At 42.3% G+C, this 16,361-nt stretch overlaps 1 protein-coding gene across 4 annotated transcripts in view; it reads left to right on the plus strand.

The window, feature by feature from the left end:
- Positions 1–16,361, plus strand: part of PRIM2 (DNA primase subunit 2) — a 302,984-nt gene that overhangs the window by 191,952 nt on the left and 94,671 nt on the right. For all 4 annotated transcript variants that reach the window (XM_030555654.1, XM_030555655.1, XM_030555657.1 and 1 more), the window contains exon 9: positions 10,931–11,003. In XM_030555654.1, coding sequence (XP_030411514.1) covers positions 10,931–11,003 — 73 coding nt within the window. The remainder of the gene's footprint in view (positions 1–10,930; positions 11,004–16,361) is intronic.

Below are 16,361 nucleotides of genomic sequence, written 5' to 3' on the forward strand. Positions count from 1 at the left end.
AGCTTTATATAAAAAGAAAGAAAAAATACAAATGTTCTCTCTGTATTAAGATGATACAACACAGGGTCAATTGCTTAAAAGAATATTGAATAAACAGCCTTATTCAAAAAGAATACAAATCAAAGCCCTCCAGCACTTACATTCATGCAAATACCAAAGAAAAGAAACCATAGAACTTACTATCTGATCTCTTTGTCCTTACACTTAGAAACAGAAGACTAGAAAATAGAACTACTTCTCCAAAGCTCAGAGACAGCAGGCAGACAGACAAAAGACTCAGACACACACTTCCCTCCACCCAAAGTTGAAAAAATCCGGTTTCCTGATTGGTTTTCTGGTCAGGTGTTTCAGGTGAAAGAGACATTAACCCTTAGCTATCTGTTTATGACACAGCTGTATTAGTACAGCTGTATAGGGCCAGCGCTGCAGAGTGGCCACACTTACAGCAACCAGCGCTGCAAGTGGTGTTAGATGTGGCCACACTGCAGCGCTGTTGGGCGGCTTCAAGGGGGGTTCCGGGAACGCGAGAGCAAACCGGGAAAGGAGACCAGCTTCGCCGCGGTTTGCTCTCGCGTTCCCGGAGCCACCCAGCAAACCGCAGGGAAGGAGACCTGCTTGCTCGGGGCTCCGGGAACTAGAGAGCAAACCGGGAAAGGAGACCCGCTTCGCCGCGGTTTGCTCTCGCGTTCCCGGAGCCACCCTGCAAACCGCAGGGAAGGAGACCTGCTTGCTCGTGGCTCCGGGAACTAGAGAGCAAACCGGGAAAGGAGACCCGCTTCGCCGCGGTTTGCTCTCGCGTTCCCGGAGCCACCCAGCAAACCGCAGGGAAGGAGACCTGCTTGCTCGGGGCTCCGGGAACTGGAGAGCAAACCGGGAAAGGAGACCCGCTTCGCCGCGGTTTGCTCTCGCGTTCCCGGAGCCACCCTGCAAACCGCAGGGAAGGAGACCTGCTTGCTCGGGGCTCCGGGAACTAGAGAGCAAACCGGGAAAGGAGACCAGCTTCGCCGCGGTTTGCTCTCGCGTTCCCGGAGCCACCCAGCAAACCGCAGGGAAGGAGACCTGCTTGCTCGGGGCTCCGGGAACTAGAGAGCAAACCGGGAAAGGAGACCCGCTTCGCCGCGGTTTGCTCTCGCGTTCCCGGAGCCACCCAGCAAACCGCAGGGAAGGAGACCTGCTTGCTCGGGGCTCCGGGAGCTAGAGAGCAAACCGGGAAAGGAGACCCGCTTCGCCGCGGTTTGCTCTCGCGTTCCCGGAGCCACCCAGCAAACCGCAGGGAAGGAGACCAGCTTGATTACCAGAGGCTTCCTCCTTCCACGGAGGTCAAGAAAAGCGCTGGTAAGTGTTTACATTGGATTACCAGCGCTGGATCACCAGCGCTGGATCCTCTACACCCGAGACAAAACGGGAGTACGGCCAGCGCTGCAAACAGGGAGTTGCAGCGCTGGTGATGCCCTGCAGATGTGTACACCTTCAAAGTTGCAGCGCTGTAACTCCCTCACCAGCGCTGCAACTTTCTGATGTAGACAAGCCCTAAGACTCTGAGGTAAGTGAAGAAGAGGGTGCTGTAGCTGCATGGGAAGCAGACCCGGGATAATGGACTGCAGTTGCCACTGAGGGAAGTGGCTGGATAGAGATTGCAGATCCCCCAGAAGGGGGGAAACAGTGTGGCACAGCCGGAGGGCAGCGTCACTAAAGAGGATGCCACAGTCCTGGGGGTGGCATAGGTCCTGGAACGAAAGTGACGGCAGTGAGGCTCACCTGAAGAAGGCGCACTGCCATGTTGTAGAACTAATTTTCAAAACAACCAATAGGAGGCACCACAGTGGTGAGTGAACCTTGTCACAGCAACAAATTATCAAGCTGTTATGGCCTGCCATCAGTTCCACTTATGGAAAAGATGGGAATTTTTGTGCAGAATCTGGCAGATGACAGAAAGAAAATGTGATTCTATTGGAGGGTCAAAATGTGGCAAAGCATGCTCCCAGGGCTTTGTTTGACACCACGGACTCTTCTGCCAGACCACTGGCTCTTGCCATTCAGCTGAGGAGACTTGTGATCAGGGTCCCAGGGAGCCACACTGAGGATACTTAATTAGGGCAAACTGCAAAGAATGGGGCAGACAATCCCCAAATCTTGTGGTCATTCCAGTACTTAGATCCACCAAGCTAGCCTCAAAACTGTTTCTGCAATACCTTACTTGTTACCCAGAAGCCAAAACATAGTTCCCTTAAAGCAAGAAAAAGATGGATGAGTTGCTGAAAAAGTTGAAGGAGACAAGATTGACGGCCTGCTCTTTGGGCCTGACTTTTATTCTCTGAAGTCACACTCAAATAGAAATGACAATTGGCTTCGTACTTTGGATGTAAGGTGAACTTTGGCCTTCTGTCTGGGCCCTTCAGGTCTTCTCAGCTCTCTGTCTTTTATGCTAACAGACAGAATGCTGACAATTTCTGTGCAGTTTCCAGATGGGTTACTTCCAGCATCACAGCAATGAACAAGGTAGCAAACACCTCTCCTCCACAGAGACTTCTGGCCCATTCAGCAAAGGCTCAAGCTACCTCAGTGGGATTTTTGAGGGACATTCCCATATTGACATTTGTAGGGCCGCTACTTTGTTCTCTGTCATTTAACTCAACATTAAGCTATCACATCTGCTTCAAGATCTGATGCAGATTTTGAAAAGGTGATTCTTCAGTCTCTCATTAGGTGTACTCTGAACCTAACTGCTTGTGAGTCAACTGAGTGGTATACAGATGTGCAACCACACACAGAAGAAAAACTTTTCTCCATTGTAACTGTTGTTCTTTGGGATGTGACTCACGTGAGTATTCCACAACCCATCCTTTGTACTCTCTGCACTGGAATCTTGAGCCACAATTTCTGGTGCGAAAGAACTGAGGGAGCCACTGCCCTCATAGCCATGGAAGGAATCATGAGAAAGCAGAGGGTATGAGCGCTGACTCTATGGGTACTGCTACAGAAAGCACTCTGGCGTGCTGCGTGCACATACGCCTGAATATGCATGTGGTTCATATCTTGATGAACAACTGTTACAGATACAAGTAATTGTTCTGGTGTGGTGTTGTTTTTTCTTTTCTTTTTTTTCATTAAAACATCTTTATAGGATCATCAAAAATGCTCATCATTAGTATAACTTTATTCCCACTGAACTCAATGGTAAAACTACCATTGACTTTAGTGGGAACAAAGTTAGTTATGCACATAGTGCTTTTGAAAATTCCATCCTCCGTGTGAGGAATTATCAGAACATTTCTCTGTTTTCACTGCTAACAATTTTTTCCACAATTTTTATGGGCAGGAATGGTGTCCCTAGCCTCTGTTTGCCAGAAACTGGGACTAGGTGACAGGGGATGGATTACTTGATGATTGATTACTGTTCTGTTCATTCCCTCTAAAACATCTGGCATTGGACACTGTCGGAAGACAGGATACTGGGCTAGATGACCCTTTGGTCTAATTCTGTGTGGTCATTCTTATGTTCTTATAAAAATAAGTGTTTTGTTCCATAATATTCAGAGCCACTATCGGCCTCCAGGTTTTCTTTTGGTAACGTGTAAAAGGGAAAGACTTCGAAAACCAGAGGGTCAGCTTTTTAAAATTAGTTGCCGAAACTAGCTACTGAATACTTAGAGATCCTTCATTTGTTATGCAAATAGGCAAACCAGCTAATTTTTTGGTTTTCTCTATATGTTTGCACATTAAATTGTTGTCTTTGCATATGCAGTTTAAAAATAAACTTATCCAAATGAATGAGGGACCGTGTCAGAGCTAAGAACATTCCCGATATGATATAGAAGTTTGTAAGTAAAACTGTAAAGAAACATTGTCACAGCCAGTGAAACCACAAAATATCACACATTTTTCAGTCCCTAGAAAGGCAAAGCAAGTCATAGTATAAAACTCGATTTTAGAACTTGAGAATCAGGCTTTGGCAGGGAATAGACAGATGGGTCTAATAGGCCTTTTCCATTATTTATTTCTATGACTCGTGATTCATTTTTATTTCAACTTGCTCACAAAAATGAAAGGTATTTTAGTTGTAGGCTTCTCTCTTCCTTTATTGTATGAAGTTACTTACAGCAGTATTTTATTTTTGGCATATGTCAGGCAAATAGAGCTTTATCAGGGGAGCATAAGCTTAGAAATTATCTGAAAAGAGTGTACAATTGAAGGTTACACAGCATTGATTGGTTGCAAATGCATTGTTTGTTCGATGATAATGGTTCATATCTGCTTGTGAATTTTAAATTAGCCCGCCTTCACTTTCAGTACAAATTTTTTTTGCTGAAGTTTACATCTATAGAGTTATTTTTTAAATAATTCCTTATTTTAATGCATGGCCCTGTTTTTTAATGTGCTTGGAATTCATTTTGTAATGAGACCATTATGTACTAAATACTTACTTCATCTACAGCTGAGATGCTGTTTCTTCCCTATTCTACTTTACTGGTGCTTTTTAATGCTGATTGTACAGTAGTGAAATAAGAAATCATTTTAGCTAAAATGTATTTTATTTTGTATGCTGTAGGACTGTCTTTAAGAGGTTTATGCACTAAACATTTGCAACACTCACAATTGGCTACAATAAATCTTTAAATGGGTAACATTCTAAGCTACAGATTTAATAAGAAAAATTGCTGAGCCAACAGGATTGAAGAAGAAGTCATCTTTACATACTATGCTATCGTTCTAATATGTCCTCACAGAACCTGAAGCTTTGCATGTGACTAAACATGTACATGTTAAATAGAAGTCAAATTTTTGACTCCCAAATTCACTTAACTTTACATTTAGGTTTCTGTGTTCATTGTGAACACATGGTTTCTTGAAGCTCTTCTACTGTAAATACTTTGTATGTTGGGGCTAATAAAAGCAAAACAAACAAAAACAAAGTCGGTATTGAATTGTGTTGGGCAATCCCAACACAATGTGTGATTGTGCACTTAATCTGAACATGTGCAGAGATGGATAAAGAACCCTTTTTTTTCCCCCCCAAAAGTTTGTAACAGCACATCTTTCCTCTGGGGGAAAAAAAATACTTCCTTACATCTTTCCTCATGAATTCCTTTCCCTCTACTCCATCCAATCAGAATCTCTTCATAGGTTCACATAGGTAAAACGGCACTCTTAAACCCTTCCAATTCTCCCTGCCACATGCTTTCTCATTCACTGGACATCACCACCATCCTGCCTGTCACTCAGGCCTGTAACAATGGCATCATTGTCTACTCAGGACCTCTAGGTCCTCACATCCAGGCTCCGTCTAAACTATGTAGATTCTTTCTGCATAATATCTCCAAGATACGGCCTTCGGTATCTATATGCACAGCTAAAACTCTCATCCATATAATCATCACACATCTCAATCACTGCATCATCCTTTTCTCTGGCCTTGACAAATGCAAACTTGTCTTGCTCATATCCATTCAGTATGCTACTGCAAAGATGGTTTTCCTTGCCAGCTTCTTTGACCACCCTTCTCTTTACATTTCTCCACTGGCTCCCCTTTTTCAGCTGCTTAAAAATGAAGATGAGTAGCTTATGTTTGATGGCCTTTCATGGTCTGTCTCCATCCTACCTAACATTTCTCATTCACTTTTGAAATGTCAGCTCTCTCACTGCTGATCAGCCCATGAGCCAGCCTCTATCACCCACTTGTTAAATTTTCAAACAAGCACCTTCTTGCTTTCTCCCATGTAGCCCCTCACAAGTGCGAGGAGTTGCCTGTAAACATCTACAAAATGAACTCATTACCCTCCTTCAAATTCCTCCTCAAAACTCTTGTTTTCCATGATGCCTACAATAGTTAGGCTACTAATGTGCTAAGGCCACAGCCTATCATGCTGATGAGTGCTGTCTCATTGATTGCTTGTACTTTTCTATTGTTCTGTCAGTATCCATCTGTTGTACAGCACCTAGCACAATGGGGTCCTGATCCATGACTAGATTTGTAAGCAGTAAGGTATACTACTATGACTAATAACAAAGCCTATAGGTGGATTTGCATGGAGTCTCTCTAACTTCAGTGGGGTTCTGCATGGGTAGCTGGAGTGTGCCAGGTGATCTTCGCTGGGTTCAGAAGGGCTTTGTTGACAGGCAAAGCTATGCAGGCAGATGAGGGTGAATGGAGGATATCAAGCATATGATGAGGCTCTTTAGCCTCCTTGAGAGGGATCCACAAGGAGACTGCAGTTCTCTTGACTAGATCCTGAAAGTGCTGAACTTCATCTGCCAAAAATGGAGGTGGAGGCAGGACAGCTTCACCCGGAGACAAAGACAAGACGTTGGCTGTGAGTGAGACTTCATCGGCTCTAGCTTCCTGCTCCTCGAAGTATTCCTCTTGAGGGTCAGGTCTCCTGGGTGAAGAAGGTGATGCAGGTTGCCCTTCTCTATGGTGCTTGATGCTATGGAAAATTGTTGGAGATAGGCTGCCCGAAGGTCCCAATATGGCAAAGGTCATGGTGGACAATATATTGTGCATGCATACGTCAATTTGTGAGGGAGGAGCCAGATCCTCCTCCTCCTCTCTGCACTGAGGCTATCAAGCTTTGGAACTTCTTCCAAGAACATGAGTGGGAAATAGACCCCAGCATATTACACCACGTATTCAGTCAATGCAGGACAGCTCAGATAGACTTGTTCACCACAGAGTTAAACAAGAAATGTATCCTCTTCTGTTTGTAGGGTGGTCTGTCTCACCGATGGATGTATACAACAAAACATTAAAAAAATTAATTTAACTAAGAGCTTGATCACATTCATTATAGCCATTGTAATAGCAATGACACTGTTTGGGCCAGCCACCACTAAAAAGTGATTTAAGCTACACTATGCAACAATAGTTACTCCTACTTATATTACTTTTAGAATTGCAAAGCAACATATCAGGAAAATACAGAAAAACAAACAATATGATTCATTTTTGTTTTTAAATAACCTGCAGAAATTGGAACATAACTGTGTGACTTGGATTATTGCTGCAGGCACCCAGTACTTTCAAAAAATTAGGGAAAAAAACAGCTGATTGAGTTGCAATCAAAGATTTTGAGTGCAACATGTAGATCAAACCTAATATCTGTATATTTAATACAGTGTGTAAAAAGATGAAAAACTTATTAGCAAAAAAGTAAGGGGTCCTGTTTTAAATCCAATTAAATTAAATCAACTCAGTATTTGTGCAAAACAAGCTGAGAGGAGTGCATAATTAATTGCTTCTTTGCTGTGCTAAAGTTTCCCCATAACACTGCCTAACAGACTAGTCCCAATTTACACAGCAAACGCCCAATAGAAATAAAGAAATGTAAACCTCAAGGCAGATGCGTTCAAACTAGGATTGTCAACTGTGGCAAATTGCCGGCACTATTATGACGGGTCTCGCACTTTCTCTTCTTTTGGGGGGGGGGGTGGTGTTCAGGGCACCATTTCTTGCCCCTGAATTGGAATATTAACTGCCCCACTAGTGTCCTAGAGGAGGGGAGTGGAGAGGGAGGGACCTGGGCCCGCCCTCTACTCCAGGTCCCAGCCCAAGGGCCCTGATGATAGTGGTAAACCACTTGAATTGACGGTTCCTTCCCCTAGGCTACTTTCCTCTCCTGTCCTTGAGCTTGTTGGGGGCTTCCTGCCCTCCCTCTGCACAAGCCAGGTGCCCCTTTACATAGGGTCTTGGATTTCTTAGCCCACCGCAGCACTTCTCCAAACTGTTCTCTGCTCCAACACCAATCCTTTCTGCTCCAACTCCTCCAAACTGTTCTCTGCTCCAACCTCAATCCTTTCTTCTCCAACTCCTCCCCTATCTGATTGAAGCAGGGTTTTTTTATCAGGTGACTGACTGCAAGTGCTCTAATTGGCTTCAGGTGCTCTAATTAATCTATAGCAAACTTTCTTCCCTCTACAGGGAATAAGGCTCCCTTCTAACCCTCTCCTGCTGCCCTCTGGCCATGCTGTATCACACAAACGATTAAAAAAATTAATTGCTATTAATCACACGATTAAACAATAATAGAATACCATTTATTTAAATATTTGTGGAGGTTTTCTACATTTTCAAATGTATTGATTTCAATTACAACACAGAATATAAAGTGTACTGTATTCTCTTTATATTTATTTTTGATTACAAATACTTGCACTGTAAAAAACAAAATAGTATTTTTCAATTCACCTAATACAAGTACTGTGTGTGCAATCTCTTTATCATGAAAGTTGAGCTTACAAATGTAGAATTATGTACACTAAAAACCTGCATTCAAAAATAAAACAATGTAAAACTTTGGAACCTACAAGTCTGTGCTCATCCAATTACTCAGACCAGGGGTCCCCAACACGGTGCCTGCCGGCGCCATGGCACCCGCGGAGGCATCTAAATGCGCCCGCATCCTGCCCGGCAGTCGAGCATCCGTCGAAAAGCCATCGAAATTCGGCAGCATTTCGATGCCCTCCCCTCTGGATGCCGCCGCTTGCTGCCAACAAGCAACATCATCCAGAGGCATTGACGCCGATTTTCGGCAGCATTTTGGCAGATACTCTTCCGCCGCCAAGGTCCTTCGTCTGCTGCCCGCCAGACGAAAAAGGTTGGGGGTCACTGGCTCAGACAAACAAATTTGTTTACATTTGCAGAAGATAGTGCTGCCTGCTTCTTGTTTACAATGTCAAAAGTGGGACCATATGATCCAGCTGCCTTAGGCCCCAAAAGCAGTCTCACCAGTAGTTTTCTTGTAACTTTACTGGTACAAGGTTATTCCTGGGTCACCTACTTATGTCAACCCTTCTTTAGGCTTAAAGCCTAATGTGGCTAAGGTAACATCTTGCAGGTCTCAGCCCATAGGCCTTGCTTTATAGCCTTACTTTAATATGCCACATACACACTCTTCACTCATAAATATTTGTCAACCTTATATCCCTGTAATACTATCCTACTTATTCCTATACCTACACCTACAACTTAAATCTATTTATCACACATTGATTACATATGAATTAACGACAACAATAGATAACACAATAAAATTATTATATAAGGTGATTAGCTACATCCTTCAGATGCCTCCGTGTCATTTTCTGTCATGCCTACAAAAAAAAAATGATGACACTGCTGATGTGCTGAGATTATTGGCTACTGTACTAACCAATATTATCTCATTGTTTCCTTGTACTCCTCCATTGGTCTGTTTGTATCCATCTGTTGTCTCTTGTCTTATACTTAGATTGTAAGATCTGTGGGGCAGGGACTGTTTTTTCATTTTGTGATTGTACAGCACCTAGGACAGTAGAGTTCTGGTTTATGACTAGAGTTGCTAAACACTACTGTAATAGAAATAATTGATGATAATAGTAAAATACCACTCAACCAGTTTTCATTGTCTGTCTGTTATCTGGAAATAGAGAGTAGGTTTTCCAAAAATGACAGTAACCAAGAAGTGTGACCAATTCTCTAGTATCTGCCAAAAACAAGATTAAAGAAGTGAACAAGGGTTTGTTTTAACTGTGGTTTAAACAGAAAGAGTACATTGTACTACAGTAACATCATCTCTCGATTGCAAGTTTTATACAAAATAAAATATTACAAGTACCAGAGAATAAACAGTAACATCCAACATTCTCTCTTAGCCTTATCCATTCTTTTTGGAGTTAATCACTGAGTGCCTGATGATATTTACAGCACTAATTTTTGTCAGAAGTTGTCTCCCTTAATCAGCATTCCACAAAATGTTTTATTCTTATGCAATATTTTGCAGCTTCATTGAGTTTAAATCCGATGCTTGCAAATTAAGTTCAACAAAATTTTACACAAATTCTACTTATTTTATTACTTTTTATATGCTCTGTCTCTCAGCTGAAAAAATCTTGTTTTCAAAGATCAAAAAAGAAAAATGCTTGATTACTGAATGCATGTAGAATCCTCACCTTAACTCTCAGTTCACTAAATACACAATCATGGTTTTAATAGGTTGGTTTCTAGTAGGTATTCTGAAACATCTCTCAGTAGATGGTGGGTATTCTGAAACATCATTCTCTCAGTGGGTATTCTGAAACATCTCTCATTTTTCTCTGTTAAATTCAAAACTGCATACAATCATTGTCTCAGTAGCCCCCAAAAGATTCTTTTCTTTCAGTGTCCAGTGGGGTGCCAAAAATCCTTACATTCCTAGTGAAGCCTGGATTTTTAATTTTTTTTTCCTAGTTCTGTCATGTAACTCAGTGTTTTTAACTGTTTGGGTTTTTTTAGAATTTGACAGCATCCACAGAAATGCAGTTGGGACAGTGAGCTACTTGCTGAGCCTGTCACTCTGTATGTGTGAACTATCCCTGTTACCAGCTCTACCACATAAGTAGAGAAAAAAGTTGAATTTCATCATCATTGCTCTTCTCTTCTGCCCTGCAATCAGACTAGGCTGATAACTGTACACACCCTCCCCAAAGTAGCGTGCATTTGAGGTTGCAAATACTGCTCCAGATGTTTACATTTAGTTTACCACAACTTTGGTACTCTTGGAATTATTTTCAATATTTTAATTAGTTTTTAGTGACTGTTCCCTTTTTTTTTTTTTTGGGATGTGTTCGCCAGGGTGTCTCAACACTTTCAAACTCAGCACCAATATCTAAAGATTGAAGACGTCCCCCCCCCCCCGCCAAAAAAACAAAAAAAAAAGGAACAACAAAAAGAGTCTGTATCATCTTGATTTTAGTGTTATTTTTTATTTGGTTTACAAAACAACATGTAGATAACTATCAGAATGATTTTTTTTTCTCGTCTATGGTTTGCATGTAAAGTTCTCAGTTCCTAAATTTAATTTGCTACAAAAGTAGCAAGGTTATCTATTCCTGCGTTTATGAAAATTTCTTTTTTTAACTAACTTGCTTAGAATCATAGACTCATAGACTTAACAGCTTATTTCCTTGTTTCTTTCAGCCATTCCTATGTTGGCCCAGATTACAGCATACAAAAAAGTATTGGGAAAATTTCATTAGAACACATTGATGCTGTAAGTACTTTGTGCATCCTTTGGTTGCTATAAGCTCATTGTTGCCTTTCATATGTATTTTTAAAAACAATTAACAGTTCATCCAGTAGGGTATGACTGGCCTTTCTTAAAAAATTCTTTATTCTCCCTATCCATAAAAGCTGTGACTAAACTGTCTGTCTGCTTTGTCTCTTCACTAGTAGTTCTCAAACTGTATTTTGAGGACCAGTTCAACAAAATTGTGTCACATAAAAGCTAAAATGCAGCAAAATTAACCTGAAGTGCAGCTTGTGAGAAATTAAAGTAGGACTATTTGTGAGTTGGTGTTAATTTTTTTTGTTTTAATTTTACCTCCCGTTGTTTTTCTTATTCATTTTATAGTCTATTTTGTCTGCATAATTGGTCAGTTTTCCTGTTTTTTGGGTTTTCTTTCAAATGACATAAAATATTTTTTTTAAAATATGGATCTATGAAAGTTTATTGTAAAACCTCAATAATTGGCAGAAGGAATCAGGAACAAGTGGGGGCAAGTGGCAGGAAATTTGGAATGTTGCCTAAATGCTACATCAGAAGAATGAATCTTAGGTAGAGAGTTTCAGCATTAGAATTAAATGCACCTCCAAAACCAAGATTATTGACATCCCCCCCTTTTCATCCAACCGATTTGAAACACCTGAGTATGAAGACTGCAATACATCACCTGTTTCAAATTGGGTAATTGAGCTCCCACAGAACAGGAAGGCTTAGGCTTCTACTCCATTCTCTCCTCAGTGCCCTAGGATTTCAAAGACAAAGGAAAGCTCTATCAGAGGTCCTTGAACAGATTCCTCTAGAAGCCATGGTTCAGGATGGAAACCCTAAATTCCACCATAGCAGCAATTCCAAAGGAAAGTTTTTTCTGTCATTAATTTATCTGTAGAACATTTATCTGCACATTGTTCTATGAACTTCCTGGAGAAGATACCAGATTCACATACAAAATATGATGTTACCGGTATGCTGCTTTTACTTTTTAGACTGCCTGCCTCTTTAAGGATGTTAATTAAAGTGCTAGTAAACATTATATTTTCCTCTGGTAGAAAAGGGTTCACCCATACCCATCCAAAACAACCTGCTTATTGGAGCACTGCTCCTGGAAATGTCCCATTGTGGAATAACATGGATTGGACAACTCCACTAAGACCCAAGTGATGTTATGCAGCTGATATTACTTCTGGGAGTTATAGATATCAGTCTTCACAGAAATTTTGTTCCTATCAGAGGGCAGGATTCAGAAGCTGGTGGCCAAAGGACACAATGTCATCCATTCTTCAGTGACTCTATCTTGGCTTTGATGTCTTGAAGCAGAATGAAGGTCTCTTCACCAACATACTGATGTCAGTGAGATTCCACATATCTTCTCCAGAAGTTTCTTATTATTCCTGTTCTCCTTTGTCTCATTGCCAACAGGTACTCAAAAGGCCAAGTATGTTAGAATCAGAGTGGGTTTGTGGAGAAAATCTATGCCAGCTTAAAGAACCAGCACATCCTTCGGCCTGTGCTGCTTCCCGCAGTCCCCATTGGCCTGGAACGGCAAACCACAGTCAGTGGGAGCCGTGATTGGCAGGAGCTGCGGACGCTGCAGGTAAATAAACCATCCCAGCCTGCCAGAGGATTTCCCTGATAGGCTGCGTGCCAAAGGTTGCCGATCCCTGCACTAGATTCTCATTCTGGCTATGCGCATCTAATTTTCTTTATTCCTCAGTGAAAAGGAAAAAAAATAACAGATCTGTTTTCTCAAGCACTGCATGCAAAGAGGAAATAAACGTCATAGCAGCTGGTGAAGAGAACAAAGGACAATCCAGGAAAATGGAGTCTACAGCCTAAGGTCTTTGAATGGAGAGTTGGGTCCTGAGTTGCACACCTGTCAATGGACCTTTTTGCATCCAGAACCCTGTAGAGAAACCAGAGTCTTTTTCCAGAGTAATAATAGGCTGTAACTATAATAGTGGACTTTGTCCCTTGGCCAAAAATGTGATTGTTGTTGTTTTTTTTACTGTTCACGGTTTGTTCCTGAATGGACAGACCGATGCGCATGCGCAAGAGAGACAAGTATTCCCACATTGCCTAAGGAGGTCCTGGTTCTCATATCTAAGGGTTGGTCCACACTACAGCTGGAAGTTGACCTAAGTTACGCTACTTCAGTCGATGTAACTTAGATCGGTTTACAACGGTGTCTGCACCATGCTGTGTCAATGGGAAACGCTTTCCCACCAACTTACCTTACTCTTCTCAATGAGCTGAAGGACAAAAGTCGACGGAAGAGTGCTTTGCCACCGACTTAGTGGGTCTTCACCAGACCCACTAAATCTACACCTCTGCATCAATCACAGCAGTGCCGATCTAGCCATAAGCATAGACATGGCCTAATTCAGGCAGCAACAACTCAATTATGCATTCTCTACACAAGGATCTGCTCCTGAGGACAAAACTGCACCCAACTGCAGGAAAAGTTAAACAAATTACATGATATCTGAGAGCTATCAATTGAAATAAGATAATCAGATGTGTTTATAAAACACTTTCTTTTAGCTTTGAGAAAGTATTCTAGAAATGGGACATCTTCAAGGCGCTAATCTATGTTTGTAGGGCATAGTGTAAGTAGTAGGGATGGATCCAGTCAATGCAAAGGCAAAACAATTTTTTTCCAGAATTCCTACAGAAAAGTTTTAAAATGGGCCTAAAACTTACCACTGTAAAATTCAAGTGGTAGTCTTTTCTCACTAGACACAGCAAGCTGATGCAGGATTGTCCTCTTATCTAGATGCAAGAAGATTTCTTACAGCTGCTGTACGTCTTAAATCCACATCAATGAGGAAAATTCCCTCCTGGGAAATAAATCGTAATAAATCATTTATTAAATACCTTCCCTAAGCATTTCTTTGAGCCCTTGTCACAAGTGCCCATAGATTTTCTGTCTTGCAGCACTACTGCACCCCTCATGAAGGGAAAATTTGTGCTAAGCGTTAACCTTTATTCCAAAGATAAACCTTGTTAGAAGAAATTATTTTGTTTCTACCTTTTTTGCCCGCCTGCAAAAACCTTCAACTCTGTTATACTCTTGATATAAGAAGTACTATACAAATCAACACTGAATGCAGTATCCAGTCCAGGAAAGCTCTAGCTCTGTTGGCCTAAAACTCTCATCATAAATTAAAAAAAAACCCTACTTCTGCTGCTAAGGGTTCAGTTACTAAAGTAGTTTCAGAAGCTTTCAGAGAGACAAACAGCTTTTTCCCCCTTGAACAGTTATTCTCTTTCATTCAGACCCATGGAAGTTTCATGACCTGAAGGATTATACCAACATACAAAGAGAGATGTAGGGTAGCCACCTAGTCATGTTTTTTCATACCTTTACTATGTTTTACAAGTTACATGTGCAGATCATCTCAGTCTTTGTCATGGGAGGAAAGGATTTACATTCTATGCTCACCCAGCAACTGATATATTTATTTAAAAATATCTTTCTTCTTCCTTGGTCTCTCTGACCCCTCTTCCTGGTGACACACTGCTATTGAACATCCTATTGTAATGGATCTGTGGACTTTCCCTGCAAAGAAGAATAAGAACATTTTTTATCTTACCTGAAAATTTCCTTTCTTCTAGCAGGAAAGTCCCTAGATCCAACCCAGCTGTCATAAGGTTATAGTTCTTGGGAATGCTGGACAATGTTGGCACAAGAACAAATGGGTGTGAACTATCCATGAATAAATTCAATCTGGAAATTAGAAGAAGGGTTCTAACCATCAGAGGACTGAGATTCTAAAAGAGCCTCCCAATAGAAGTTGTGGGGGCAAATTTAATTAGTTTTAAAAGAAAGCTGGACAAATTTATGAGTGAGATTGTATGGTGGGGTTTTGATGGTGGGAGGCAGAAGGGTGCCTTCTGGTTTGTGTCTGATGTTCTTGTAATCTTGTGCTTCAGGGCTTCAGCTGGCCACCTGCAATGATCACAGGGGGATTCTGTGTGTAGATTTTTGTCATCTTCCTTTGAAGAATCAGAGGCCTGGTTTACACTATGCGTTTAAACCGATTTTAGCAGCGTTAAACCGATTTAACGCTGTACCCGTCCACACTACGAGGCCCTTTATATTGATATAAAGGGCTCTTTAAATCGGTTTCTGTACTCCTCCCCGACGAGAGGAGTAGCGCTAAAATCGGTATTACCATATTGGATTAGGGTTAGTGTGGCCGCAAATCGATGGTATTGGCCTCCGGGTGGTATCCCACAGTGCACCACTGTGACCGCTCTGGACAGCAATCTCAGCTCGGATGCAGTGGCCAGGTAAACAGGAAAAGCCCCTCGAAATTTTGATTTTCATTTCCTGTTTGCCCAGCGTGGAGCTCTGATCAGCACGGGTGGCGATGCAGTCCCAAATCCAATAAGAGCTCCAGCATGGACTGTACGGGAGATACTGAATCTGATTGCTGTATGGGGAGACAAATCTGTTCTATCAAAGCTCCGTTACAGAAGACGAAATACCAAAGCGTTTGAAAAAAAAATCTACAGGCTACACAGTGCTGCGTGACAAGCGTAACGGGAAGCCAGAGACTCAAATGGACGCTCATGGAGGGAGGGAGGGGGTACTGAGGACTCCAGCTATCCCACAGTCCCCAGCAGTCTCCGAAAAGTATTTGCATTCTTGGCTGAGCTCCCAATGCCTGTAGGTTCAAACACATTGTCCGGCATGGTTCAGGGAGTAGCTCGTCAATTTACTCCCCCCACCCACGTGAAAGAAAAGGGAAAGAAATCATTTCTTGACTTCTTTCAATGTCACCCTATGTCTACTGAATGCTACTGGTAGACGCGATGCTGCAACAGTGAAGAGAAATATCCGCTCCTCTCCCCTCCCCGGTGGCAGACGGTGCAGTAGGACTGGTAACCATCCTTCTTATCAACCCGTGAGTGCTCCTGGCTGGCTTTAGGTGAGGCTGGCCGGGGGCGCCTGGGTGAAAATAGGAATGACTCCTGGTCATTCCCAGTAGATGGTACAGAACAGCTGGTAACCATCTTCATCATAGCAACTGGGGGCTGAGCTTCAATCAGCCCCCTCCCTTTCATGTGAAAAGAAAAGATTCTGTACTGCCTGGACTAGCATAGTAGTGGGATGCTGGACTCCTCTCCCCCACACTGCTTAATGTCCTGCCTGGACTATCCTAGCACCGGGAGGCTGCCTTCCCCTCATTTTATGTCACTTAAAAACTCAGTGTTTCTTATTCCTGCATTCTTTATTACTTCATGACACAAATGGGGGGGACACTGCCACGGTAGCCCAGGAAGGTTGGGGGAGAAGGGAAGCAACGGGTGGGGTTGTTGCAGGGGCACCCCCCATGAATGGCA

Source organism: Gopherus evgoodei, chromosome 3 (assembly GCF_007399415.2).
Source record: "Gopherus evgoodei ecotype Sinaloan lineage chromosome 3, rGopEvg1_v1.p, whole genome shotgun sequence".
Lineage (NCBI taxonomy): Eukaryota > Metazoa > Chordata > Testudines > Testudinidae > Gopherus > Gopherus evgoodei.